Genomic DNA, 26611 nt, shown 5'->3' with positions numbered 1-26611 from the left:
AAAAAAATTAAAAAAAAAAAAAAAAGATACTCTTTACTGCTAACTTTACTACTACTCTTTACTTTTTACTAATAAAGAATGAAGTATTTTAAGAATCATGTAGGATTTTGGAAATTCTGATTTCTTGGAAACCTCAGATGTGAGGAGACCAGTTCAGTTCATGTTAGCTGTTAGGTGTTCGCTGGGGGTGAAAGCAATGTGAATGGCAACACACAGATATAATTAACATTTAGGGGGTGGAATCGGTAGGGCACCCTGAATGTGGGTGTGAAAAGGAGAAAGGGGGCAAGAGTGTTGCTTGTTTATGACCTGAGAAACAAGGTGAATAACGGCAATTCATTGTGAAAACACACGTGGGAAGGGGTAGAGATAATTTCAGTGACTGTGTAAAGTCGACTCTTGAAGAATGCAGGGTGAAAGGGCACCAACCCCCTGCACAGTAAAAAAAAAAAAAAAAAAAAAAAAAAAATCCACGTAGAACTTTTGACTTCCACCCCCACCCCCCGCAACTTAACTGCTAATAGCCTGCTGTTGACCAGGAAGAAGCCCTGCTGGTAACTCGGTTTACACATATGTTATGTGTTGTGTGTATGATGTGCTGTATTTTTATAAAAAAGTAAGCTGGAGAAAAATGTTAAAATCATGAGGAAAATACATTTAAAGTGTTTTGTCAGCTAAACTCCATATGTGCGTGGACCCACACAGTTCAAAGCCAGTGTTGTCAAGGGTCAACTGTACCTATAACAGGGTAAGTTCAGCTTTGTGCTTTTTTTTTTTTTAAATTTCTTTAAATGTTTATTTTTGAGAAAGACACACACAGCATGAGTGGGGGAGGGGCAGAGGGAAAGGGACGTAGAATCCGAAGCAGGCTCTAGGCTCCAAGCTGTCAGCATAGAGCCCGACGGGGGGTTTGAACCAATGAAGTGCGAGATCATGACTGAGCTAAAGTTGGATGCTTAACCGACTGAGCCACCCAGGCACCCCTCAGTTTTGTGCCTTTTGAGCACAAAGTATTTTGCATCATCCAAATGGAGGTGTCTCGTAAAAAGATGGAATATGGATTTTGAAGTCTGTACCACAGAAAAAATGAAAGCAGTGGAAGAGGGCCAGGAGATGCCGTTATTGGAGATACCAATAATGAAGGACTAATTGGACAGTGGAGCTTCCAAAAGATCCTTAAAGAAGTGTCGGGGCAACGAGAAACCCTACAGAGTGCAGGGCTGTGGCAGCCGGGAAGGCCTGTGGGCCATACTATCCAATGCTATATGCAGTGACCCGGTGTTGTGATAGCTAAAAAGTGTCCCTGTGACTTGGTGATAGCATTTGTGGATCAAAACTGGAGGACCATTTGAATGACAAGGTGGGAGATGACCCTAGTCTGCCATGGGTAGTGGGGGCTGACAGGAGTAAATGGGGTGGAAAAAGTAAGTGAAGGCAGAGCAGGGAAGGAAGAGTGAGGAGCACGGTAGCTGGTAGGGAGGATGCCATCAGAGGGCTTTTGTTGCTCTTGATTGTAAGAAGGGACCCAAGTGTTTACTTCCTCCTTACTCATAAGTGAGGAGGGAGAGGCGGAAGATAAAGGAGAAAAGTGCCTCAGAAGCAGAAAGGGGTGGAGTCCAGGGCACAAGGTCTGGGTTAGTCTAGGCCTACGGGGGGAAGGATGGAAGAACGCCTGTAGATGGGGGTACGGTGGTACATTTGGCTCCAGGAAGCCCAGGGAATTCCATGAAAACTTTACCCCTCATTGTGAAGCTAAGAGACGGAGGCCCTTTGCTAAGGGGAGTTATTTGGGGAAGAGGCTTGAGAACAGTCGTGACTTGAAGTCGCTGCTGTGGACTGTAGGAGAGCCCCTTGAAGAGGGTATTCTAAAAAGGATTTCCAGGCAGTGTCTAGAGGCTCGCGGAAGTAGGAGATCCGGAGTTTAAGGTGCTGGGAATCTACAGGGTTCTGTTAGTTTTGTTCTCCCACTGTTTAGCAACCTGGTGTGATTCTAGGAAAATCAAGCCAGTGTACTGATCAGGCTTTGGGGTTTTTGTAGGCTACTGCGACAGGATTATTGAGGGGACTGGCAAAGAAGTTAAAGTAAGGGATCAAAATGCTGGATTTGTTAAAGGAAGTAAAGATGGAGGTGTTTACATACATGAGAAGTGATCAAAGGATGAAGGGCTGATTCAGCTGAACAAGTCTGGGAGTACACCTGTGGGAATAAGCTGGAAAGTGGGAGTTGATTAGCTCAGAAATGACAGTGATACCCAGGCCCTGACCCTGGCCCTGGGGGTTAACATCAAGCAGAGGCAAAGTTTGTGGGGAAGTGAGGGAGCTGAGAAACAGAGGAGCCGGCATACTGAACAACTAGTAGACACCCCTAGGGCAGTGGCAGGGTTTGCATGGGGAGAAGGACTGTCCCCCAGAGTTACTTGGTGAGGGGCGAGCCAGTGGGAGGCTGGTAGATGACAGCAGAGAAGGTTTTCAGGCTTAATGGTAGAAGTCTCACAAAAGGAGTTGTAACATGAGTGGAGTCCTTGACTACAGACAGCGTTGGCTTCTGTCGTGGGAGGACCAGTGAGTGTGGGAATTGGGGGAGGGGAGACCACCTGAGGGGTAAAGGAGAGTCCTTGTCATCAGGAAAAGGACATCAGGTTTCACTTAAGGACAGAAGGTAAACATTCCACAAAACAGTCCGTGGCTATAGGATTCATTGACCAAAATTACAGGTTCCAGAGGGTACACATTTTAGGGGACATCATTGTAGGAGTTTGGGTAAGTGGCACACAAACACAGGACACTGTTGGTGGCAGCAGTCCCTCAGGGAGCTGTCCGAGGCTTGTTCCGGGTACACTGAGGCTGGTGCCTGGGGTTTCTATTGGCTTAAAACCTGAAATCCAGGAAGCAAGGGCAGCCATTAAACCTTCAGCCCCTCCAGAGGAGTGCCCCACAGGCGACAGCATACTCCTGGGCTTTGGTAGACCCTCCCGAGTGCTGGGCTTTGGAATTTGATAGGCTATATTCCCTTAAGCCTGAGTGGAAATTTTGGTAACCTTTTGGAGCTATTGCTGCTCTAAGCTACAGTGCCCCCGCCTTTTCTTCCTGAATTGAATTGTATCGTTTTTGTCGCACTCCCTTCTTCTGTACCTCTCCTCATCAGGGATCCGACATTTCATTGCTCTTAATTTTGGTTCTTGTTATTTAGTAGAACTCTACCACTCTGGTAACCCATATCCTCATTACTTGAGATTTTATCTGGAGTCAGGACTCCATTTTATGTCACTATCTACAGAGTTAACAATTTTCCAAATGCTACAGAAAAGATTCTTTATCAATTCCGTATTTCCATTCACCCTCCTGACAAGGCACAGGTTTTCAAAGAGAGGTGCTTTTTATGAAATGCTGTGCCAAGAGAACCACATCTTTGTTAAATGATGGTAAGATGGTTAGAGACTCAGAACCTTGGAGCCAACTAGAGATTATCTACTTTGAATGTCACCCCCATCGTGTCTCTCCCCACCCTTTTAAGAATGAGGACATTGAGTTAGTGAGTTAGGAAGGTGGCACCAGAATCTGGGGCTTGTGGGTTCTAATCTATTACACTTGTTATGCTTCTGACTACGTCCTGTCTCGTCCCTCGTTTATCAGCAGTGCAATATGAAGGGGAGATTGGCCAATGTATGGAGGTACCTTGGTAAAGAGAAATTTTAGTATAAAATTACCTAAATAACATCTAAAAATGCCTTCTATTTTTCCACTTTTAGGAAGAAGTAAGTCTAATTTGGGGTGGACACCTCTTCATCTGGCATGCTATTTTGGACATAGACAAGTAGTCCAGGATCTGTTAAAGGTATGTATATGGCTCTAATTTTTTTTTTTTTTTTGAGAGTGATCACATGCACAAGTGGGGGAGGAGCAGAGGAAGAGGGGGAGAGAGAATCCTAAGCAGGCTTCATGCTCACTGCAGAGCCTGATGCACGGCTCCATCCCACAATCTGAGATCATGACCTGAGCTGAAATCGAGAGTCGGACACTTAACCCACTTAGCCACCCAGGTGCCCCTATGGCTCTAATTTTTAAATGAATAAAATAAATATTGCTGTTACAGAAATTATGAAAGTCTTAGAAAAGCCAACTAACCATAGTGGCTTATTTAAAGCAATAGCTCATCACTAACACACTTAATTGTTCTTTGCTAAGTACATGAATTAGGTTAGCCTGATGATTAAAATTCTGTTTTCTTAGTCATTTGATTTTTCTGTTACTGACTTTTTAAAATTGCAAAAATGGTTGTACGAATTTGAAGATACTATTGTTTTTTAATATAACAGTTAAAAAATAACCAAAGCACATCTTAAATGATTAAAAAATGTCAGAATCTCTTAATGAGCACCATATGATTTAAGACCTCACAATTTTCAATTCTATGATTTTTTTCACATATTGGTATTTCTGAAATTGTGTCTTCAAATTTAATTAGTAAACTGTACATTTAAATAGTGGTATCTTTTTCTTCCTGAGAACTTACTAAATTGGTGGAGAAAATGTGGTATTTTCTTTATTTATTTTGAGAGAGCATGCATGCATGAGCAGGAGAGGGGAAGAGAGAGAGGGGGAGAGAGAGAGAGTATCCCAAGCTGGCTCCATGCACGGAGCCTGACGAGGGGCTCGATCTCATAAATGTGAGATCACGACATGAGCTGAAATCAAGAGACAGATGCCTAATCCACTGAGCCACTCAGGTGCCCCCAAAATGTCGTGTTTCATTCAGACAGTTCTTTTTTAATATTTGGGTTTCTAAAGTAGAGTGAAAGTCTATAGATTTTTAAAGAAAAGTAAACTTTTTACTCTTCTACCTATCATGTAGACTTTTACCTTTCAGGAAGCTTTATTGTTTTACTGTGAATTAAATTGAATTTTAGTGGTGACAACCAATCAATATTAATTATTTTAATTTTGGAGTATTTAATATATTTTGGGGGCTACTGGCTGGCTCAGCATGCAACTCTTGATCTCAAGTTTATAAGTTTGTCCACGTTGGGTGTAGAGATTACTTAAAAGTCTTTGAAAAAGAAATATTTAATATTTCTTGACACGTGGAAGATATCTAACATTTTCACGTTTGTTCAGGCTGGTGCAGAAGTGAATGTATTGAATGACATGGGAGACACGCCACTTCATCGAGCTGCCTTTACAGGACGAAAGGTGAGAACATTCCATGTTCAGTGTTTGCAAGTGGAATATTTGGAGGGGCAGTCGCCTATGTTTTTTATGGCTCTGAATAGCAACTGAGAAAAGCCACAACAGATACATAAACCAGCACTTTGGGTCACAAGGTCACAAGCTCTTAGAATGAAAAGTGAGGTCAGGTTACTTCCACTCTGGCCTCCTGACAGGGACTCCTTCTGTCCCCACTCGTGTCCTTTGGGATGGGGAACTCCTGATTGTTCCTTTTTTAAAAAAAAAACGCTTCATTGAGGTATAATTTTATGGTGCATGAAACTCACCTACCGTAAGCGCGCATTTCAGTGATTCTTGGTACCTTTACACAGTTGTCCGGCCATCCCCACAGTCCAGTTTTAGAACATTTCCATCAGCTCAGAAAGTTTCCTCATGCCTGTTTGTGTTCATTCCCTGCTGCTCTCCCATGCCTCAGGCTACCGCCGATTGGCTTTCTATCTCTAGGATGTTGGTCTTTTCTAGAAATTTCTTTTCTAGAAATTTCTTATAGATGAAATCATACAAGCTTTGTGTCTGACTTCTTTAATTTAGCATGATATTACTGAAGTTTATCAATGCTGTAGCATTCATGTATCAGTAATTTCTTCCTTTTTATGGCAGAAGAACATACCATTTTATGGCTATGCCACATTCTTTAATCTTTTAACTGTTTACTGACAGGACTCTCTTCCTATTGTATTGCCTTGGCACCCTTGTGGAAATGAATTGATCATAAATGTGAGGTTTATTTCTAGACTTTCTATTCTGTTTCTTTGATCTATGTCTATCATTACATCAGTACTACACCACCTTTATTGCAGTAGCTTTATAATTAAATTTTGATATTGGGTAGTCTGAGTTTTCCAACAGTGACTTACATTATTTTGGCTATTTTCAGTCAAAAGTTTGTTTTTCCATATAAATTTTAGGGTCATATTCTACAAAAACACCTGTTGGAAACTTGAGGTTGTCTTGTCTAGAATCTCAGGCCCATTTGGGAAGAATGGCCACTTTAACAATATTGAGTCTTTCAATCCATGAATGTGAAATGCCTGTCCCTTTATTTAGATCCTTAATTTCTCTTGGCAGTGTTTTGAAATTTTCAATGTACAGATCTTATTCTCCTGTTAAATTGTTTTCTAGGCATTGTATTCTTTTTGATGCTATTTTCAATGGAATTTTTTCTTTTAATTTCCTTTTCTGATTCCTTGTTGCAACTATATAGAAAGACAAGTTGATTTTTTTGTTGTTGATCTGTGTCCTGTGTACTTGCTGAGCTCATTTATTCTAGTAGATTTTTTATAAATTCCATAGCATTGTCTACACTGGATCTTATCTGCAAATAAAGACAAATGTACTTCTTCCTTTCCAGCTGGATACTTTCCCCACCACAACCTCTACCCTTTACTTTGCTAGATCCTAGTATACTATTGAATAAATATGTTGAGAGCAGAAATCCTTGTTTTTTGATCCTGGGGGAATAGCATCTAGTCTTTTACCAGTAAGTATGGTGTTTGTAAGTTTTTCCTAGCTATTTATTAGGTTGAGGAAGTGTTACTCTATTCCTGGTTCTTGAAAGTTTTTATTATGAATATATGTCAAATGCTATTCCTCTGTCTTTTGAGATGATCATGTGACTTTTTCATTAGTCTATTATTGTGGCATATTACATTAATTGATTTGGGGATATTAAACATTCCTGTGTAAATCTTACTTCATATTGGACAATAATTGTTCTTGTGTGTTACTGGATTCTGTTTGCTAATACTTTCAGGATTTTTTTGGGTCTGTATTCATGACAGATCCTGCTCTATAGTACTGTTTTCTTGAAATGTGTTTATTTGGCTTTGGTAACAGGGTAATACTGGCCTTATAGAAGGGAAATGGAACATGTTCTTTTCTCCTGTTTTCTGAAATAGTTTGTGAAGGATTGGCTTTACTACTTCTTTAAATATTTGATAGAATTCACCAGGTAAGCCATCTGTGCTTGGACTTTCTGTGTGGGAAGATTTTAAATTATTGAAACAACTTAATTACTTTATGTAGATCTGTTCCAATTTTCTTTTTCTTACTGAATCCGTTTTCGTTATTTTGTCTTTCTGGGTATTTTTCCATTTCACCTAAATTGTCTAATTAGCTGGCATAAAGTTGTTAATAATATTCTCCCATTGTTTTCATATCTGTTGGATTGGTAATGATAGCCCTTATTTCATTTGTGTTTGCTAATTTGTGGATTTTTCCACTGGTTAATTTGGCTAAGGATTTGTCAATTTTCTTTAAAAAAAAATTTTTTTTTAAATATTTATTTTTGAGAGAGTGAGACAGAGCATGAGCAGAGGTTGGTAGAGAGAAAGGGAGGCACAGAATCTGAAGCAGGCTCCAGGTTCTGAGCTGTCAGCACAGAGCCTGACGCGGGGCTCGAACCCATGAGCTGTGAGATCATGACCTGAGCCGAAGTCAGATGCTCAACCGACTGAGCCACTGAGGTGTCCCACTTTGTTCTTTTCTAGTACAGGCACTTAAAGCTATAAATTTTCATTTTAGCTGATACAATACATTTTGACATGTTTTTGTTTATTTTAAGATACTTTATAATTTTTTTGTGATTTCTTCTTTGCCCATAGATTTAGAACTATGTCTGCCACATATTTGTAATTTTCCAGATTTCTCCCATCACTGATTTCTAATTTAATTTCTCTTATAATCATATAACATACTTTGAATTATTTATTGAAGAATATAACATTCTTTTAAAAGGTATCAGGAATTAATCTGTGATACAACATCTGTCCTGGAGAATGTTCCTTCAGTGCTTGAAAAGAATGTATACTCTGTTGTTTTGGGGGTGGAGTATTCAATAAATGTCCATTGGGTTAGTTAGTAAGGTTGTTCAAATTTTTACCCTTAACTGATTTTGTGTGTTTATCAAGTATTGAGAGTGTGGTATTGAAGTCTAGCTATAGTTCTGTCAGTTTTTGCTTCATGACTTGGGACTCTGTTAGGTCCATATCCAAAATGGGGTTATATGGAATATATGGCATGTATCTTCCTCACATATTGACTTTTTTTATCATTACAAAATGCCTTTGCCTTCAATAGTATTTCCTGTCCTAAAGTTTATTTTGTTTTATGTTAATACAGCTATTCTAGCTATCTCATGGTTACTGGTTGCATTGTGTATCTTTTCCACTCCTTTCATTTTCTACTTCTCTGTATCTTTGAATATAATGTTTCTTGTAGACAGCATACAACTGTGTGAGTTTTTCTTTAGTAGACACACTGTTACATTAGTTTCAGGTGTACAACTTAGCGATTTGACAGGCTTATTGTATATTTTGCTCCGTTCACTGCAAGTGTAGCCACCATCTGTCCCATTACATCACTATTACAATATCGTTGACTATATTCCTTATCCTCTGCTTATTTCAATGACTTACTCATTCCGTAACTGGAGGCCTGTATCTCCCTCTCCCTTTCATCCATTTTACCCACCCCCTTCCCACCTCCCCTCTGGCAGCCATCAGTTCTCTGTATTTATAATTCTGATGCTGATTTTTGTTCATTCATTTTTTAAGACTCCATTTATGAGTATTTCTTTCTCAGTCTGATTTATTTCACTTAGCATAATACCCTCCAGCCCCAACGATGTTGTCTCGGATGGCATGATCATATCCTTTTTATGGCTGTGTAGTGTGTGTGTGTGTGTGTGTGTGTGTGTGTGTGTGTGTGTGTGTGTGTGTGTGTGTGTGTGTGTGTTATATCTTCCTTATCCATTCTTCTATTGATGGGCACTTTTAGGCTGCTTCCATGTCTTGACTGTTGTAAATAATGCTGCAGTAAACACAAGGGTGCATCTTTTCAAGTTAGTGTTTTCATTTTCCCTGGGTAAATACCCAATAGTGGAATTATTGGATCATATGGTATTGCCATTTTTAATTTTTTGAGAAATCTCCATAGTGTTTTTCCACAGTGGCTATATCAATTTACATTTCCACCAACAGTGCATGGAGGTTCCTTTTTTCCACATCCTTGTCAACACTTGTTCTTGTCTTTTTTATAGCCAATCTGACAGGTATGAGGTGATTATCTCATTGTGGTTTTGATTTGCATTTCCCTGATGATGAGTGATTGAGCATCTTTTTATGTGTCTGTTGGCCACCTGTTCAGTTGTGTGTTTTTATCCAGTCTGGCAATTTCTGCCTTTTGATTTAGTGTTCGGTCTATTCACATTTAATTAATAACAGTTTTGGATTTCCATCTTCAATATTGTATTTGTTTTCTATGTCTCAGGTTTTTGTTCTTTTGTTCTTCCTTTACTGCCTTTTGTGTTACAGAGGTATTTAGTGTAAAAGTTTAATTTCTCTGGATATTAAACTTTTTGAATGTATTTAAATAGTTTCACACTCTTTATCTGCTAAATTTAACATAGTCAACTGAAAGTCAGTTTCTATAATCAACATTTTTCTCATTAAAGGTAACTTGATTCTTTGTCTCATAAGTTTTTATTGAAAATTGGACAGTTTTTAAAAGTTTGGTGTTTTTTTTGTTTGTTTTTTAAGTTTGAGACAGAGTGAGCAGGGGAGGGTCAAAGAGAGAGAGAGAGAGGGAGAGAAAGAGAATCCCAAGCAGGCTTTGCATTGTCATTAGTGTGGAGTCTGACCAGGGCTTGAATACACGAACCATGAGATCATGACCTGAGCTGAAACCAAGAGTCAGATGCTTAACTGACTGAGCTGTCCAGGTGCCCCCAAAATTGGACATTTTTTATAATGTGTTTTAGCAGCTCTGAATTCTGACTTGTCTCCCTTCAGGTTATTTTTTTCTTTTTTTATTAACTTGTCTGGTCTTCATTTGTGAAATCTGGAATATGCCTGGCCTGATATCTCTGCTCTTTTTTTAAAAATGTTTTAATGTTTTAGCATTGTTTCTGTTTGGGACTGAATGTGTCCCCCTAAAATTCATATGTTGAAATCCTGTCCCCACAATGTGGTGGTATTAGGAGATATGGAGGTGGGTGTGGGATAGGAATGGCCTGTGGCTTCAAAGCTAATGATGCCTGATGATCTTGCCTGGTGTTCTAGTTCCTGTTGAGTTGCCTCTCAGTTTGTTGTTTGTCTTAACTGAATATCCAGCACCATGAAATGATTTCGTTTTGTTCATTTTTATACTCATTTTTCAGGATGACCGTTCTCTGATCTTTTCATACTTCCGTAGCCAAAAATTGCTTTCCCCTTTATCCTGATTTTTTTTTTTGATTATTTGAATGATCTGGTAAATTAACTATGGTAGAGGGCTTATTTGATTACTGACCATAGTTTAATATCCCTAAAGGTTATTTTAAAATACTAGGAGGATTTGTGAGTGTGTATCACAAGTTAATGAGTTTATTATTTGTTTCACATTTTCTATGTGTGAAACAACATAAATCTAATGACTAGCTTTAATTTTTGCATAAATTACCATGAATGAGCCCTGTAAGTATGTGATTAATAAGCATGTTTTAATTAGTACATTTTACACCATTACAGTCTATTTGTTCATATGTTGATCCTTGTGAACCAGGTATGGCGTCTTGCTAAAGCTGAGAAAAATGTAACATTTACAGTAAAAAAATATAGTGGGTAAATTGCTATACTCTATGGGATTTCAAAAATGAGCTGCAAATAGTTTAATTTGCCTGATTCATGCGTGAACTTCTTGCTCTTGATAGCCCTGCACCAGTTGTTTCTTCTGTGTAAGAATGTTGTTATCTGATTCCCATGGCTCAAGTCTACCCATTCTTGAAAGTGCAGTTCAGGTGCTGTCTGCATAAATTCTTTCCTGACTTACTGCAGCTGGAAGAAAGGTATGCTTTTTCCAGATTTCCTAAATATTTACATCACCTTCTTTTATCTTCTACTTGGTAGTTACTGCTGTGTATGTTTTTATTACTAGAGTGCATTAATCTTGCTTTCAAGGAGTTAATACATTTCAATTTTTGTATCATTGATGAGCACAGCACATGTCTTTCTGTCCATCTTACCCACATAAGATCAGTTCATTTATCTGTACTTGGTTCTTCTTTACATATTTGTCCATTTCTACTATATTCTTGAACTTCGAACATGAGATTGTGCTAAGTTGGGCCTTTGATTCAAATATTAGCATATATATCATCTCTTATATTAGAAAACTTGGCTGATGCTAAGTGGGTACATCACATAGGAAACTTTAAAATGTATGTGCTTAATATTTGAGTATGATTGAATTTTGCAAAAAGTTTAATTTTCTAATTAAACTTTCATGTGCTCATGAAAGGAATCCAATTATCTTGTTTTGATGTGATCCTTTGCCATGAATATAATTTAAAATATGATAGATTCTGTGATTTAATAAATACAAAGAGTTGAAAAGGGATTTCATTTGTTATTAAAGTACTTTACATTCTTGTCTGTTTGAATATATAAAATCTCCCAAAATTTTGTGAGGCTTTTCTTGGTAATTAGTGAACTCCGGTGTTTTTGTTTTGTTTTAATTTTTTTTTAATGTTTATTTTTGAGAGAGTGAAAGAGAGTGTGAGCAGGGGAGGGGCAGAGAGAGAGGGAGACACAGAACCTGAAGCAGGCTCCAGGCTCTGAGCTGTCAGCACAGAGCCCGAGGGGGGGCTGGAACTCACTCCAGGATCTGTGAGATCATGCCCTGAGCTGAAGTCAGCCGCTTAACCAACTGAGCCACCCAGGCGCCCCCTGCTGGTGTTTTATAATAAAAATTAATATACCAGAATTTTAAGATGTATTTAGTATTCCTTTATTTTTTAAATGCAGTTAGAATTCTGAAATTTTTATATCTGTATGATCAGTACAAAATAGGGATACAATCAATATAGTAAATAATGGGATTGTGGTACTGAATTTTGTGTTGGCTACTATTTTCCAGCAGATCTGAGAATACATTTAATATACATGCTTCCTGGGGCGCATGGGTGGTTCTGTGGGTTAAGCGTCTGACTTCGGCTCAGGTCATGATCTTGAGGCTCGTGAATTCAAACTCTGTGTTGGGATCCGTGCTGACAGCTCAGAGCCTGGAGCTGGCTTCAGATTGTGTGTCTCCATCTCTCTGTCTCTCTCTTTCTCAAAAATAAATATCAAAAAAAGATTTTTTAAAAATACGTGCTTCCTATGTTCTGTGTCTCAGGAACTATATATCTGTCATCGCCTGGCATATAGAAGATACATATAATCCTGGGGTTTATATAAGCTTATCTGTCTTGTTCTTCAAGATCCCATCTCTCACGAGTATGTATTAAATGCCTACTGTATATCAGGCATTGCACAGATGACTTGATATGTATCGTCTCATTTAATAGAGAATGACAACTCTGAACTATAGGCATAAATATTGCTATTTCTTACAGGTTGCGCTTCCCGGAAAGCCTGCTGAGCTGCAGCAGGTCAATGGGAGTGCTGTGGGATCACACTGTAGCAGGGAAGGAAGGAAGCAGGAGTGGGCAGAGGCTGAAGTCAATCTGTGATGTACTCTTAAGGGACGCCTCAGCCAATGATGGGGAGCTCTGCAGAAGAGATGACCCATCAGAACTGTCCCACTTGGAGGTGAGGGAACACAATACCGGTGATGGTCAGTCAGTGGATACAGGCTGCCCTGGGAAGGGACAGGACCTTGTACAAGGCAGCCCTCTTCAGCTGAGACGGTCCCTGAAATGACTAAAGGTAACAGCTGTGTCTTGGTCACTCCTAGCATCTAGGGAAGTAAGTCCCTTGTTCCTCAGGGTGAGTCTGGGTGGTGCAGCACAGCTTGGACCACAGCTCACCTTTTATTTTGCTCAGATTCACTTCTACATACGCTTTGGGGAGCAGCCTCTTCAGGGTCCCAGTGGGCAGGAGGAAGGATGATAGTGGGGCAGACTATAGCCCTTGTTGGCTGTAGTTGGCCTTTGGGCCACAACTGAATCATTTTCTCCCTCCTGTGCTGTCCATTCTAGATACAGCCTCCCCTTGGCTTGCACGTCTGCTCTTCGTGGGTTACCCAGTACTGTGACTCAGGCCCTCATCACTGGAGGTCTGCAAAGGTCATGCCCTTCATAAGCTTGTGGTTGCTACATTATCCTCAGGTGTGGACTGTGCTGCCCAGAACTGGAAGAAACCAATCAGACATTGTACTTCTCCATTTTGAGAAGTGCAAGATGGAATAATTTGTTCTTTACTTAGGAGACAGTGTCCTGGCATCACCCAGACCCCTGAACGCCTAAAAACTTACTGACATCACATAGTCCCTGAATTCTCCCCAAGATTTATTTCCCACTCCCTAGAGCATCATGTCTTACCAAGGCTTTCAACATTCTAGCCTCTTCTTGTTCATTTGGTTCTAATAACATATCATTGATAAAGTGGCCCCAGTGTGATGTTCTGCGGGATGACCAAATGGCTCTGGGGCAAAACTGTACGTGTATCCTGTTGTCTATGGGTATGCAAACCGGTTTTGATCTTTTTTCCTAATAGGGAAAGAAAAGACTACATTTGTCAGATGAGTTGCTGCGTACCATGTCCTTAAGTAGTATTAACTTGCTCCAGCAAACACAGTATGTCTGGCAGAGTGGCTACGATCGGGGCTATTTGAGTTTATGCAAGTCCTCTGCAATCCTCCACATTCCTCTGGTTTTTGCAGTGTTAGACTGGTGAATTAAATGGAAATATGGTAGGGACTGTCACCCCCGCCATTTGAGGTTTTTGAGGGTGGCACTAATTTCTCCCATTTCTCCCCATATGGGATATTAGTTTTGATTTATCTTGGCCAAGAGATGGGGGAGGGCAATTTTAGAGCCTTCCATTGGCTCTTACACTATAGACCAAGGGAGCCATGTGACACTTTGCCAACAACTGAGTGTGTGTGTTCCAATTATGTGTTCACAGACTCGGGGAGTGACTATTAGATGTCATTGTGGACCCAGTGTATGCACTGCGAGCCAGACCTGGGCCAAGGTTTCATTTATCCTCTCACTCTCGCATATGCCCCCTTACTAAGGAGACAGATGACACTTTGGGTCTCTTGGTGTCAGTGTCAGCTTGGATCTTATACCTAACAATTCCTGAAATGTCTGGATATTCCCTTTTCCCCAGTGTAGTTACTTGAATAAAAGGTCATTTGTCCCCTTGGGAATAGTCTAGGAAATTCGTAGCTGTGTAGGTTTGGTTTGGTGTTGCAAAATCTTTCCTTCTGGAATTAGGTCTCTCCTTTAATAGTTTTCAGTCCAAAACTGATTCAAGTCCAGAAAACTGGACAAGGTATCATGACTTCTTCAGCTTCTGACCATTCATCATTGACTTTTTTTGATGGTACAGATTTTTACTTGGGTGCTTCCTTAGCAGCATGGACAAAAAGCAGTGGCCCCCTATAGATGTCAAAATGCCAGAAATGCCATTGCAGACAGTAGAAGGCTCTAGATAAGAAGGCTTGCTAGATTGGACATAGCATGTAAGATCATACCAGGTCATTTTGTGCCTGGAAGGCCTTAGAGGATACATCATTTACCAAAACAGGAAGAAATGACTGGTGGAAAAAGCACCAGCATCACCGGGAAACTTATTAAGAACTATCCTCTCAAGTCTAGGGCTGCCATCAGGAAATGCCATTGTAGACCTGGTTCACTGATAGTGGGGTGTGCAGGGTGGGGGCTGTGTCCTAGGACCCTGAGACAGTAGAGGAGGTGGCACTTAAACATCAGAAGCCAGGTGGATGTAATTATGGTAATGAGCAGTGAGTTCAGAGGGGTAAGGTCAGGAGGACTGGCCTGCAGAAGTTCTGGAAATGGCTGACAACATGGCATTCCTGAAGACAAATTATATGGGCATGGCAGATAATGCTTTTGTCTTTTTTCTTTCTTTCTTTTTTTTTTTTTTTTTTTCTTTTTCATTTTTACCCATTTTTACCAGAGGGAGAAACTACTGCCTCATACAAATTCTTCAGTAACTTACTACACATTTGTTAGACTGATCATCCACTGGGTGCTCAGTTCTGTTTCTTCATTTTCTCTCCCATCCCTCTCTCTTTCTCTTCCCTTTTTTGTCATGGGTCAATAGAAATCACTATCTTCAGGTTTACTGATCTATCTTGACCATTGTCCTGATGTCTCCTGATACCATCGAAGAAGGCATTCCTTATTTCTGTTACTATGATTTTTATTTCTAGCATTTTCCTTTAACTTATAGTTTGCACTTATCAGTTGAAACTCTTACTATGTATGTAGTCCACCTTTTCCACTAGACCTTTTAATGTAATCCTAGTTATTTTTAATTCTCTGTTTCAACATCTTGGTCATTTCTGTGTCATTCTGTTGATGGCTTTGTCTCTTGACAGTGGATTGCTTTTTCCTGCTGTTTCTGTGTCTGGTAACTTTTTATGGGATGTTAAACAGTGTGTGTAAGCTAGTAGAGACAGAGGTACATAGTATTGGGCCTGGAAATGAGCATACCTCTTCTTAGTGTGGGAGGTCCAGTCAGTCTAGTCTGGAGTTGGTCTGAGCTTGGGTTTTCTTGTTGCCATAGCTACCTTCTGTGTACCACTGGCTTCAAATTTCTATTTCCAAATTCAGTATTACCTCTGCATAAGGTGCAGGCTGATTTTTCTGGAGGGTTGTTTTGCTGTGTGTGTGTGTGTGTGTGTGTGTGTGTGTGTGTGTGTGTGTGTGTGTAATGTTCCTGCTTTACTCTAAGCTTTAGGCCTTCCTAGTGGGTCTTGTGCCTCAGAGTGCGTTTCTGTCCATGCTGTTGCTTTTCCCCCATGAACTGACTATTCTTGCTTGTTCTCAGTACTTGTTAGCCTTGGAGAGGGGGGGTGGTGAGAGGAGGGGATGGAGTGAGTTCTGTGGTCCTGGTCCAAACTCCATCTTAGGTCTGGGACAGGGATTTCTTAGATGGTGGTCAATCAGTGACCCTGCTCCTCCCATAACGGTAGGGGACCTTTGGTGGTATGGATCCTTGATTGTTTCCTGTCTCTTTCCTTGGCTGAGAGGATCCTCACCGTGCCCTGTGGGTGAAAAATTTGCCGACCTTCTCACAGCAGTGTTGTTCCTTGAGGAATAACCTGAGGCAGAGAGGCTTGCCTGGGGCTTTATGCTTTTTCTGCTGCAGTGGCAGTCCCCCTCCTCCAGGCCTGTTGCACCACTGAGGGAAAGGCTTTTTCTGGTCACCTGCCTGAACCTCCATCTTTTTTTTTTTTTACTTTTTTAAGCACCAAGTGGAGGTCCGTGGGGAAGATCCTGCAGGTGGATAGGAGCTTCCCCCCATACCTGTGGCTTGCAGAGGTTCTCATGCTAGCCTTTCATCCTGTAGCAGTTCGTTAAAAATTTCAGCTGAATTATGTTATCTGCTTGTTGGCCAGTCCCTGTCTTACTCCCATTCCTACCACAGTGAGCCAGTGCTTACTTTGGGGCAGTTTCCTTAGATTCCAGACTACAGGCATAGCTCAGAGATATTGCAGGTTTGTTTCCAGACAACTGCAATAAAGCAAATACTACAACTAAGTAAGTCAAATGAATATTTTGGTATCCTTTGCATATAAAATTTATGTTTACACTATAGTCTGTTAAGTGTGCAATATCATTATGTCTAACAAAACAATGTATATACTTCAAAAATACTTTATAGATTAAAAAATGCTAACCATAATCCAAGCTTTTAGCAAGTTGTAATCTCACTGGTGGAGGGTCTTGCCTCCATGTCGATGGTGGTTGCTGAAGGTTGGGGTGGCTGTGGCAATTTCTTAAAATAAGACAACAATGCAGTTTGCCACGTGGATCAGCTCTTCCTTTCACGAACTGTTTCTCTGTAGCATGTGTGGCTGTTGGATAGCATTTTACCCACAGTAGAACTTCTTTCAAAATTAGAGTCAATCTTCTCAAACCCTGCCATCAACTTAATTTATGTAATATTCTGACTTTTGTTATTTCAATAGTCTTCACAGCATTTTCACAGGGAGTAGATTCCGTCTCAAACAGCTTTCTTTGCTCATCCAGAAGGAGCAACTCCTCATCTGTTAAAGTTTTATCATGAGATTGCGATTCAGTCACGTTCTTAGACTCTACTTCTAATTCTAGTTCTCTTGCTGTTTCCCCCACATCTGCAGTGACTTCCTCCACAGAAGTCTGGAACCCCTCAAAGTCATCCATGAGGATTGGAATCAACTTCTTCCAAACTCCACAAATGTTGATAGTATTTTGACTTCTTCTTTTGAATCATAAATGTTCTTAACGGCATTTAGAATGGTGAATCCTTTCCAGAAGTTTTTCAATTTACTTTGCTCAAATCCATGAGAGGGATCACTATGGCAGCTATGGCCTTATGAAATGTATTTTTTAAGTCAGGAGATTTAAAAGTTGAAATTACTCCTTGATCCATGGGCTGCAGAATGGATGTTGTGTAAACCGGCATGAAAACAACATTAATCCCACTCTAATCTGCATCAAAGCTCTGGGGTAACCAGGTGCATTGTCAGTGGGCAGTAATATTTTGAAAGGAATCTTTTTTTCTGAGCAGTAGACCTCAACAGTGGCCTTAAAATATTTGGTCAACCATTTATAAACAGATATGGTATCATCTAGCTTCGTTGTTCCATTCCTAGAGCCTAGGCAGAGTAGATTTAGCATCATTCCTAAGGACTCTAGGGTTTTTGGAATGCTATTTGAACATTGGCTTCGACTTAAAGTCACCAGCTGCAATAGTCCCTAACAAGAGAGTCAGACTGTCCTTTGAAGCTTTGAAGCCAGGCATTGACTTCTCTCTTGCTGTAAAAGTCCTAGATGGCGTCTTCCTCCAAAATAAGGCTATTTCGTCTAGATTAGAAATATGTTGTTTATTGTAGCCACCCTCAGTAATGGTCTAGCTAGATCTCCTGGATAACTTGCGGCGGCTTCTACATCAGCACTTGCTGCTTCCCCTTGCACGTTGGTGTTACAGAGATCGTGTCTTTTCTTAAACCTCATGAACCAACCTCTGCTAGCTTCAGACGTTTCTTTCGCAGCTTCCTCCTCTCTCAGCCTTCATAGAATTGAAGAGAGGGCCTTGCTCTGGACTAGGCCTTTGGCTTGAGGAAATGTTGTGGCTGGTTTGATGTTGTATCCAGACCACTCAAACTTTCTCCATTTCAGCAATAAAGCTGTTTCGCTTTTTTTTTTTTTTTAATCATTCACGTGTTCACTGGAGTAGCACTTTTAATTTACTTCAATAACTTTTCCTTTGTACTCACAACTTGGCTATTTGGCCTGAGAGCCTAGCCTTCAGCCTGATGCAGCTGTGGACATGCCTTCCTCACTAAGTTTAACCATTTCTGACTTGTGATTTAAAGTGAGAGACCTGTGACTTTTCATTTGAATAAACATTTAGAGGTCTTCATAGTTACTAATTGGCCTGATTTCAACATTGTGTCTCCCAGACCAGGGAGGCCTGAGGAGAGGGAATTGGGGGAATGGCTGGTTACTGGAGCAGTCAGAACACACACATTTATTGATAAGTTTCCTGTCTGCTATGGGCACGGTCCATGGTGCTCCGAAGCAATTATAATAGTAACTTTAAAGATCAGTGATCACAGATCATTATAACAAATGTAATGATAATGAAAATGTTTGAAATAATGCAAGAATTAACAAAATGTGACACAAAAATACTAAGTAAGCAGATACTGTTGGAAAATGGTTCTGATGGACTTGTTCAATGCAAGGTTGCCACAAACCTTCAATTGGCGTAAAAACAAAACAAAAACTCTGCAAAGTACAATAAAATGAGAGGGGCTTATAGTTGGTCACCATACCACCTTGGTTCTCTGGGTTCAGCACAGTAGTTTTATAGATTATCTGTTTTTTCCCCTTTTTTGAAAAAAATATTAAAAAAAATTTTTAATATTTATTTATTGATAGAGAGGGAGAGCATGAGTAGGGGAGGGGCAGAGAGAGAGAGAGAGGGAGACACAGAATCTGAAGCAGGCTCTAGGCTCTAAGCTGTCAGCACAGAGCCTGCTGCAGGGCTCAAACTCACGAACTATGAGATCACGACTTGAGCTGAAGTCAGACACTTAACCAACTGAGCCACCCAGGTATCCCGAAAAAAATATTAAAAAAAAAAATTTTTTTTAATGTTTATTTTTGACAGAGACAGAGCATGAGTGGGGGAGGGGCAGAGAGAGAGGGAGACACAAAATCCGAAGCAGGATCCAGGCTCTGAGCTGTCAGCACAAAGCCCAATGCAGGATTGGAACTCAAAGATGGTAAGATCATGACCTGAGCTGAAGTCAGACGCTCAACCAACCAAGCCATCTAGGTGCCCCCCCAAAATAGTTTAAGTTTCTTTATTTTTGAGAGAGAACATGCAGGCAGGGTAGAGGCAGAGAAAGGGGGAGAGAGAATCCCAAGCAGGCTTCACACTGTTAGTGCAGAGGCAGATGCAGGGCTCGATCCCTGAACTGTGCGAACATGATCTGTAATCAAGAGTTGGATACTGAACGGACTGAGCCACCAGGCACCCCTCTGCTTTTTTTTTGTTTATTTTTGTTTTTGTTAGAGGGGGTATGATGCACCTTCCAGCTTTTTAAATCCCAGGTGAAATCTGCAAGTCCTAGTTAATTTATGAAATAGGCTTTTCTTGTAACTTCAGAGACTGTGCTAATACTTAAATGTTAAGTTGGTCATGTGTCTGTGCCTTATGTGGATCAGTTAATATTTAGCATGTCTTAGGAATCTTTAAGATGCTGTGAATTGCTTCTTTAAAAAACTACATGTGGCTATGCATGTGTATTTCTATATTCAGTTTTATCTTTTTGGAATTCTAGGTGACCAGATAAAAGGTCTCCATAATTGATTCTCTAATTCTTTTATCTTTTTTTCACCTGTACTCACTCCCTCTTAGGTATCTTCCGCTCCCCTATTTTCATGGGAGAGATCTTCCAATTTTTCTATTGAATATTTAATTTGCTATTATTTTTTAAGAGTCCTTTATTTTTCTCTAAATATTCCCTTTTTTGTAATCTTCATTTCTTGTTTAATAAAGAAATATCTAATTTTTCTGAGGATGTGTTCTTTTTAAGGTTTTCTTCATTTTTGAAGTTTTTTTTTCCTTACCTCTCTTGATCTTTGTCCTTTGTGCCAGTCAGATCTCAAATCTTGGTTGTAATTGGCTATTAATTCACATTTAAGAGTGATGTTTCTCAAAACTTGTAGAGGTCGGTAAGCATGAGTAGGACTTGCTGACTTTCGTTGTAGGGTGAACTTTGTTGAATTTGTATAGTAGACTGTGGTGTGTTTTCATATGAGTGTATATAACACATACTGACCTCAGTGCCTCAGATTTTCCATTTTTAAAAAGACGGGTTATAATAGTACCTGCCACACAGGATTTTTGTGAAAATTTAAATGAGTTAATAAAACTCTTGGAACAGTGATACGTTGTAAATGTTAATTAAATATTAGGTATTGGTATGTAATTTTTTTAGAAATAACTTTTTTAATATCAAATCTAGCCTTAAATTTGCTCTTGATTTATTATGATCTTAGGAAATCATGCATCATTTTTCAGATGCACAGCTGCTGATATTTTTCAATAAAAATTTGGATTTGGAGGAATACTTTATTTGCCTAAGTTTGGGGAATTGTATTTCCACATGTATGGCTATTGGATAATTAAAGCTTACTATTTTAAGTCACTAGCTTTTAAAAAATATAACCTTTTAAAACAGTTGAGGTATAATTGGGGCATCTTGCTGGCTCAGTTGGTGGAGCATGCAACTCTTGATCTTGGGGTTGTGAGTTCAAGTCCCATAATCTCTAAAAAAAAATTGAGGTATAATTAATTTGTAACATTAATTTCAGGTATATAACATAAGGATTCAATATTTGTATATGTTGCAAAATGATCACGGTAAGTATAGTTAACATCCATCACTGTAAATAGATTTTTCTTGTGAGAACTTTTCAGATCTACTCTTAACAACTTTTGAATATGTAGTACAGTATTAACTATAGTCCCTGTGCTGTGCATTATATCCTCATGATTTATTTCCTTTATAATTGGAAGTTTGTACCTTTTGATATGCTTTACTCATTTTGTCTACCCCTCCACCCCCTGCATCTGGCAGCCATCAGTCTGTTCTTTGAGTTTGGTTTTTTGTTTTAGATTCCTGTAAGGAAAATCATATAGTATTTGTTCTTCTCTATGACTTATTCACTTAGCATAATGTCCTTGCAGTCCATCGATGTTGTTGCAAATGGCAACACATTCCTCCTTTTTATGGCTGAATAATACTCTATTGTATATGTATACCACCATTTCTTTATCCATTCATCCATTGATGGACATTGAGGTTGTTTCTGTATCTTGGCTATAGTGAATAATACTGAAGCGAACATAGATGTGCTGGTATCTTTTTGGGTTAGTATTTTTGTTTTCTGTAGATAAATACCTAGAAGTGAGATTGCCCCGTCGTATATTCTATTTTTAATTTTTTGAGGAACCTCCATACTGTTTTCCATAGTTGTACCCATTCACATTCCCACTAACAGTGCACAGGGGTGGGAATCCTTTTTTTTTTTTTTCTTTCCACATCCTCACCAACACCTGTTTTGATAACCACCATTCTCACAGGTATGAGGTGGTAACTCATTGTGGTTTTGATTTGTGTTCCCTGATGATTAGTGATGTATAGCATCTTTTCATATGTGTCAGCCATCTGTATGCCTTCTTCCAAAAAATGTCCATTTGGATCCTCTGCTCATCTTTTAATTGGATTGTTTTTCTGTTGAGTTGAAGGAATTCTTTGTGTATTTTGGATATTAACCCCTTATCAGACATACAGTTTGCAAATATTTTCTCCCGTTCAGTTGGTTGCCTTTTTTTTCTTTAAGATTTTTTAATGTTTATTTATTTTAGAGAGAAAGTGAGCAAGGGCAGAGAGAGAGGGGGACAGAGAATCTGAAGTGGGCTCTGTGCTGACAACAGAGAGCCTGAAGTGGGGGCTGAGACTCAGGAACCCTGAGATCATGACCTGAGCTGAAGTTGGATGCCTAACTGACTGAGAGGCCACCCAGATGCCTCAGTTGGTTGCCTTTTCATTTTGCGGATCGTTTCTTTTGCTCTGCAGAAGTCTTTTAGTTTGATATAGTCCCACTTACTTTTTACTTTCATTTTTTAATTTTTTGCTTTTGTTACCTTTAGTCATCACCAAGACACATGTTAAGGTGTGTACTGCCTACATTTCCTTCTAGGAGTTTTATGGTTTCCTGGTCTTGGGTTCAAATCTTTAATCCATATAGAGTTACTTTTTGTGTGTGGTGTCAGATAGTGGTCCAATTTCATTCTTTTGCATGCGACTGTCCAATTTTTCCAGCACCATTTGTTGAAGAGACTGTCCTTTCCCCATTGTATGTTCTTGGCTCCTTTGTTGTAAATTGGCTATATATGCATGGTATGTTTTTTATAGCTATATTTTAAATGTTTTAACACATTTCCCTGCTTTCTCTAATACAATGTGTCAATATATTGAACGCCCCGCAAAGTATTCTGATATTTTCCTTAGAATTGTATTGAAGTTACAACTCATTGTTGAAGCAGTTTTCTTGAACCTCTCCTAAATTCTAAGAGTTCAGTGATCATAATTTGTAGAAATTATTTTTTTCTAACTTTGAAACCTGAAGACTGCATTAAGAGATTGCTTTACAAGAAGTAAAATTTTCACGGGCACCTGGGTGGCTTAGTCGGTTGAGATCCGACTTTGGCTCAGGTCATGATCTCACGGTTTGTGAGTTCGAGCCCCGCGTCGGGCTCTGTGCTGACAGTTCAGAGCCTGGAGCCTGTTTCAGATTCTGTGCCTCCCTTTCTCTCTCTGCTCCTCCCCCGCTCGTGCGTGCATGTGTGTGCGCTCGCTCTCTCTCTCTCTCTCTCTCTCTCTCTCTCTCTCTCTCTCAAAAATAAATAAACATTAAAAAAAAGGCAGTAAAATTTTCATGTGGAATTTCTGCTAAAAGTAGATTAATTTTAAAAAATCAACACAGGAATGGTCATAACATCATAATAACCCAAAGGTGGATGCAACCCAGATGTTCATTAACTAATGAATAGATAAACAAAATGTGGTGCATCCATACTGTTGGAATGTTAGGCAGCTATACCAAGGAATGAAGTACTGACACATGCTGAAACACAAAGGAACCTTGGATACGTGCTGAGTGAAAGAAGCCATACACAAAAAGCCGCTGCATATTGGATAATTCCATTTATAGAAATATTCAGAATAGGCAAATCCATAGACAGAAGGTAGATTAGTGGTTGCCAGGGGTGTAGGGGAAGGAGGATTGGGGAGTGGTTAATGGGTAAGATTTCTTTTTGAGGTAATGAAATGTTCTGAAATTAGATAGTGACGGTTGTGCACAACTCTGTGAATATACTAAAAGCCACAGAACTGTGCGCTTTAAAAGGGTGAAATTTATGGTATGCAACTTATGTCCTAAAGCTATTATTAAAAAACAATCTGGGTATGGGCATTTTTCTCTAAGTGTTTTGTCTGAGATGAATTCTATTATGGTAGCAGAGTAATGGTGCAGTAAGGGAATGACAATTTACTAAGCAGAGTGGATTAGGGCAGTTTAGGGGCACGATTTACAGTTGTGTTAATTTTGTTTTGCTGTAATCTTTGTTGTGTACTACTAGGCCGAATGTACTATGTGGCACCCATTAAAAAAAAAAAAAAGGAAAGGTATCAGCTCAAAGTTAATACTTTACTCTGCCTTCTTGGTAGTTAGTTGTTTGACAAATTGGTCAAAATGCTATCTTGACCAGGAATATTTTAAGCAAAATATATTTATTTAGGAATAGATATTAAATAAGTAGTCTTTTTGCGTGGAGGGGATATAACAACAAAGCGGACAAACTTCATAGGGGAGAAGAGACAGTAGGTACAGGAAGTTAACACACTATGAAAATAATTCAAACTGGGCAAAGGGAAAGGAGTTAGGGGGTGGGCACATGCTACTTGAGATTGGGTGGGAAGGAAACCTCCTTTGAGCAAGATGCATGTTTTCTGAATTTTAAAAAATATTTAAGTGTTTTCTGAATTTTAAAAAATATTTAAGTGTGTCTACTCTTTTTCAGCTTCCTTAGCACCTGGTTATTTTGACTCTTTGTAGTAGAGATCCTGGCTCTACCCATGCACTGAATGTTTTCTTCAAGGTCATCAGTGTCAGTGGTTTACTGTTTTTAAGATTTTCTGTCTTCACATTTTTCTGTACCTATGTTTCTGTGCCTAACAAAGCTGATCACTTCTGGGAGGAGAGACTCTTCTTGTGGCATATCTGGTTGCTTTGATGGTTCCTATTGTTTTTTACTTTACCCTTTTAAACCACTCTTCCCTTTTCCCTTGAAACTTTCCCCATAATGAAAGCCACGTCCTCTTATGGCTTCATTATTTTTCCTGGGGGATTATTTAGAAATACGTGTTTGGACCTCCTGCTTCTCTCCAGGCATACAGGTCCTCTGTTGGGCTGCATGTTGGACGTCCTTACCTGCCCTCAGGAATCTTGAAACTTCACGCTTCTAAAGTGGGACTCCTCCTCCTCTACATCTGCTCCTTTTGCAGTATTTGAGTTGGTTGTTGAAATATGTTTTACTTTAAATCCTCCTTTTTACTGTCTCCACTTGAGAACAAACTCCTTGCTCTTTACCTGGACTGCTCTGTCTCCCCAATTACTTTTCTAATTTTGAAATCTCTTAATTCCACCCTGTGGGGGGATGCCCGGTCAGTATGCTAATGTCAGCTCTGATTTTGGGATCCCTTCGTTATTCATTATCTAAGTTTGTTTTCTCTGATTCGTGGAGAGTCTTGCATAATGTTGAAAGCTTACGCGTGTGAAGTGAATTTAACAAGAGTGGAGAGCCACATAGTCAGCTGGTGACAAGTGACTGTGAGGGAGAAGTGGATGGAGTTGGGGACTTTTGTAAAGCACCACTGACTACTCAGGACTAGATTAGGAATTCCAGGTCCTGGGAGGTGAAGAGGAAGATAATGACTCATTGTTTGGTGTCTGGGCAAAGTGGTTAAGAAATCAGGATGGTCTTTAATTTTGGCATAGAGAAACACAGTTAGGCTTACTTTATTCTGAACATAGGAACAATGATCCTGCAACAAACTCTTAAAGAAAATTAAAACCTCTTCTACTCACTGAGGCATTAAAAATAGGCACTGACCTACCTGTTGGGTAGGTAGTCTAATTCCTGTCCTTGGATTAGAAGTCCAACCACTAGTCTCTTAAGGTGCCGCCTTTTTTCAAATTATGATTCAGCGAACAACAACCTTTTCTGATACTGCTCCTGCCTAAGCGCTTATATTCCTCACCTGGAGGGCTTCTTAAAAGACAGGTCGCTGGGGGCCCCATGCCCATCTTTTTTGATTCATTGGGTCTGAGATGGGGCCTGAGAACTTGCATTTCTGTAGATTTCATGGGGGACACTGATCCTGCTGTGGAAGCAAATTCTGGGAACTTTTGCTCTAAATCTTTTTCACACAGTGGTCCACTGATTTTTCCAACTTGTAATCTGATATGATTCTTCTGAAACCTTCCACACGTATCCCTTTACCTTTCAGACAACCTGAGCTCCCTATAATTGCATATAGCAACTCCACACTCCACATTGCCCTGTTTGCTCCCTATGCCCTTTTCCTCATTCTTGAAGCACATTCTTTGCTCTTAACAGAGGTATTTCTCTGTACCTTTGCTCATCCCATTTCCTCTGCTCATTCTCCATAGTCTGTCCCTTTGGGGATTTAGATCATTCAAGTTCCACATTAATTGTTATAGCCTTCCTAAAGATCATATCAGGCTAATCACTTGAACTCTGTGCAGTTGCAAAAATGGTATAAGGCAATTAGGTAAGCTATTAAATAGGTTGAGAAATAACATTCCTTAACTCAAATGTGCCAATGTGGTACCAGGCTTGAATAACTCTAATCATTTTTTAAGCAATTTTGCGATCTGTTTCATACACTGAACAATTCAGCCATCTAAAGTACACAATTCAGTGACTCAACTGTGTTAACAGACCGTCAACACAGTTTTAGAACATTTTCATCACTCCAAAAAGAAGCCACATACTCCTCTAACTCCCTGTTCCCTCTTCCCCTCCTCCCCAGGCAATTACTCATCTATCTCTATGGATTTGCCTGTTCTGGAATCTAATATAAATGGAATCGTGTAATACGTGGTCTTCTGTGACTGGCTTCTTTTAGTTTAATATTTTCATGGTTCACCCATGACATGGCATATGTTAGTACTTCATTCTTTTTTCTTGACAAATCATGTTCCATTGTGTGGACATTTTATTTATCCATTCATTAACTGATGGGCATTTGGGTTTTCACTTTTCAGGTGTTATGAATAATG

The 26611-nt window shown here is 39.6% G+C and overlaps 1 protein-coding gene across 3 annotated transcripts in view; it reads left to right on the top strand.

The window, feature by feature from the left end:
- The window catches only part of OSBPL1A (oxysterol binding protein like 1A), a 242774-nt gene that overhangs the window by 22461 nt on the left and 193702 nt on the right, over positions 1-26611 (top strand). For 2 of the 3 annotated variants that reach the window (XM_007075995.2, XM_042963240.1), the window contains exons 3-4: positions 3750-3835; positions 5116-5190. In XM_007075995.2, coding sequence (XP_007076057.2) covers positions 3750-3835; positions 5116-5190 — 161 coding nt within the window. Of the gene's footprint in view, positions 1-3749; positions 3836-5115; positions 5191-12598; positions 12795-26611 lie in introns of those variants that run through there. The other variant, XM_042963241.1, reaches the window with a different exon arrangement.

Source organism: Panthera tigris, chromosome D3 (assembly GCF_018350195.1).
Source record: "Panthera tigris isolate Pti1 chromosome D3, P.tigris_Pti1_mat1.1, whole genome shotgun sequence".
In the NCBI taxonomy this organism is placed as follows: domain Eukaryota; kingdom Metazoa; phylum Chordata; class Mammalia; order Carnivora; family Felidae; genus Panthera; species Panthera tigris.
This window is presented reverse-complemented; position numbering and strand designations above follow the sequence as displayed.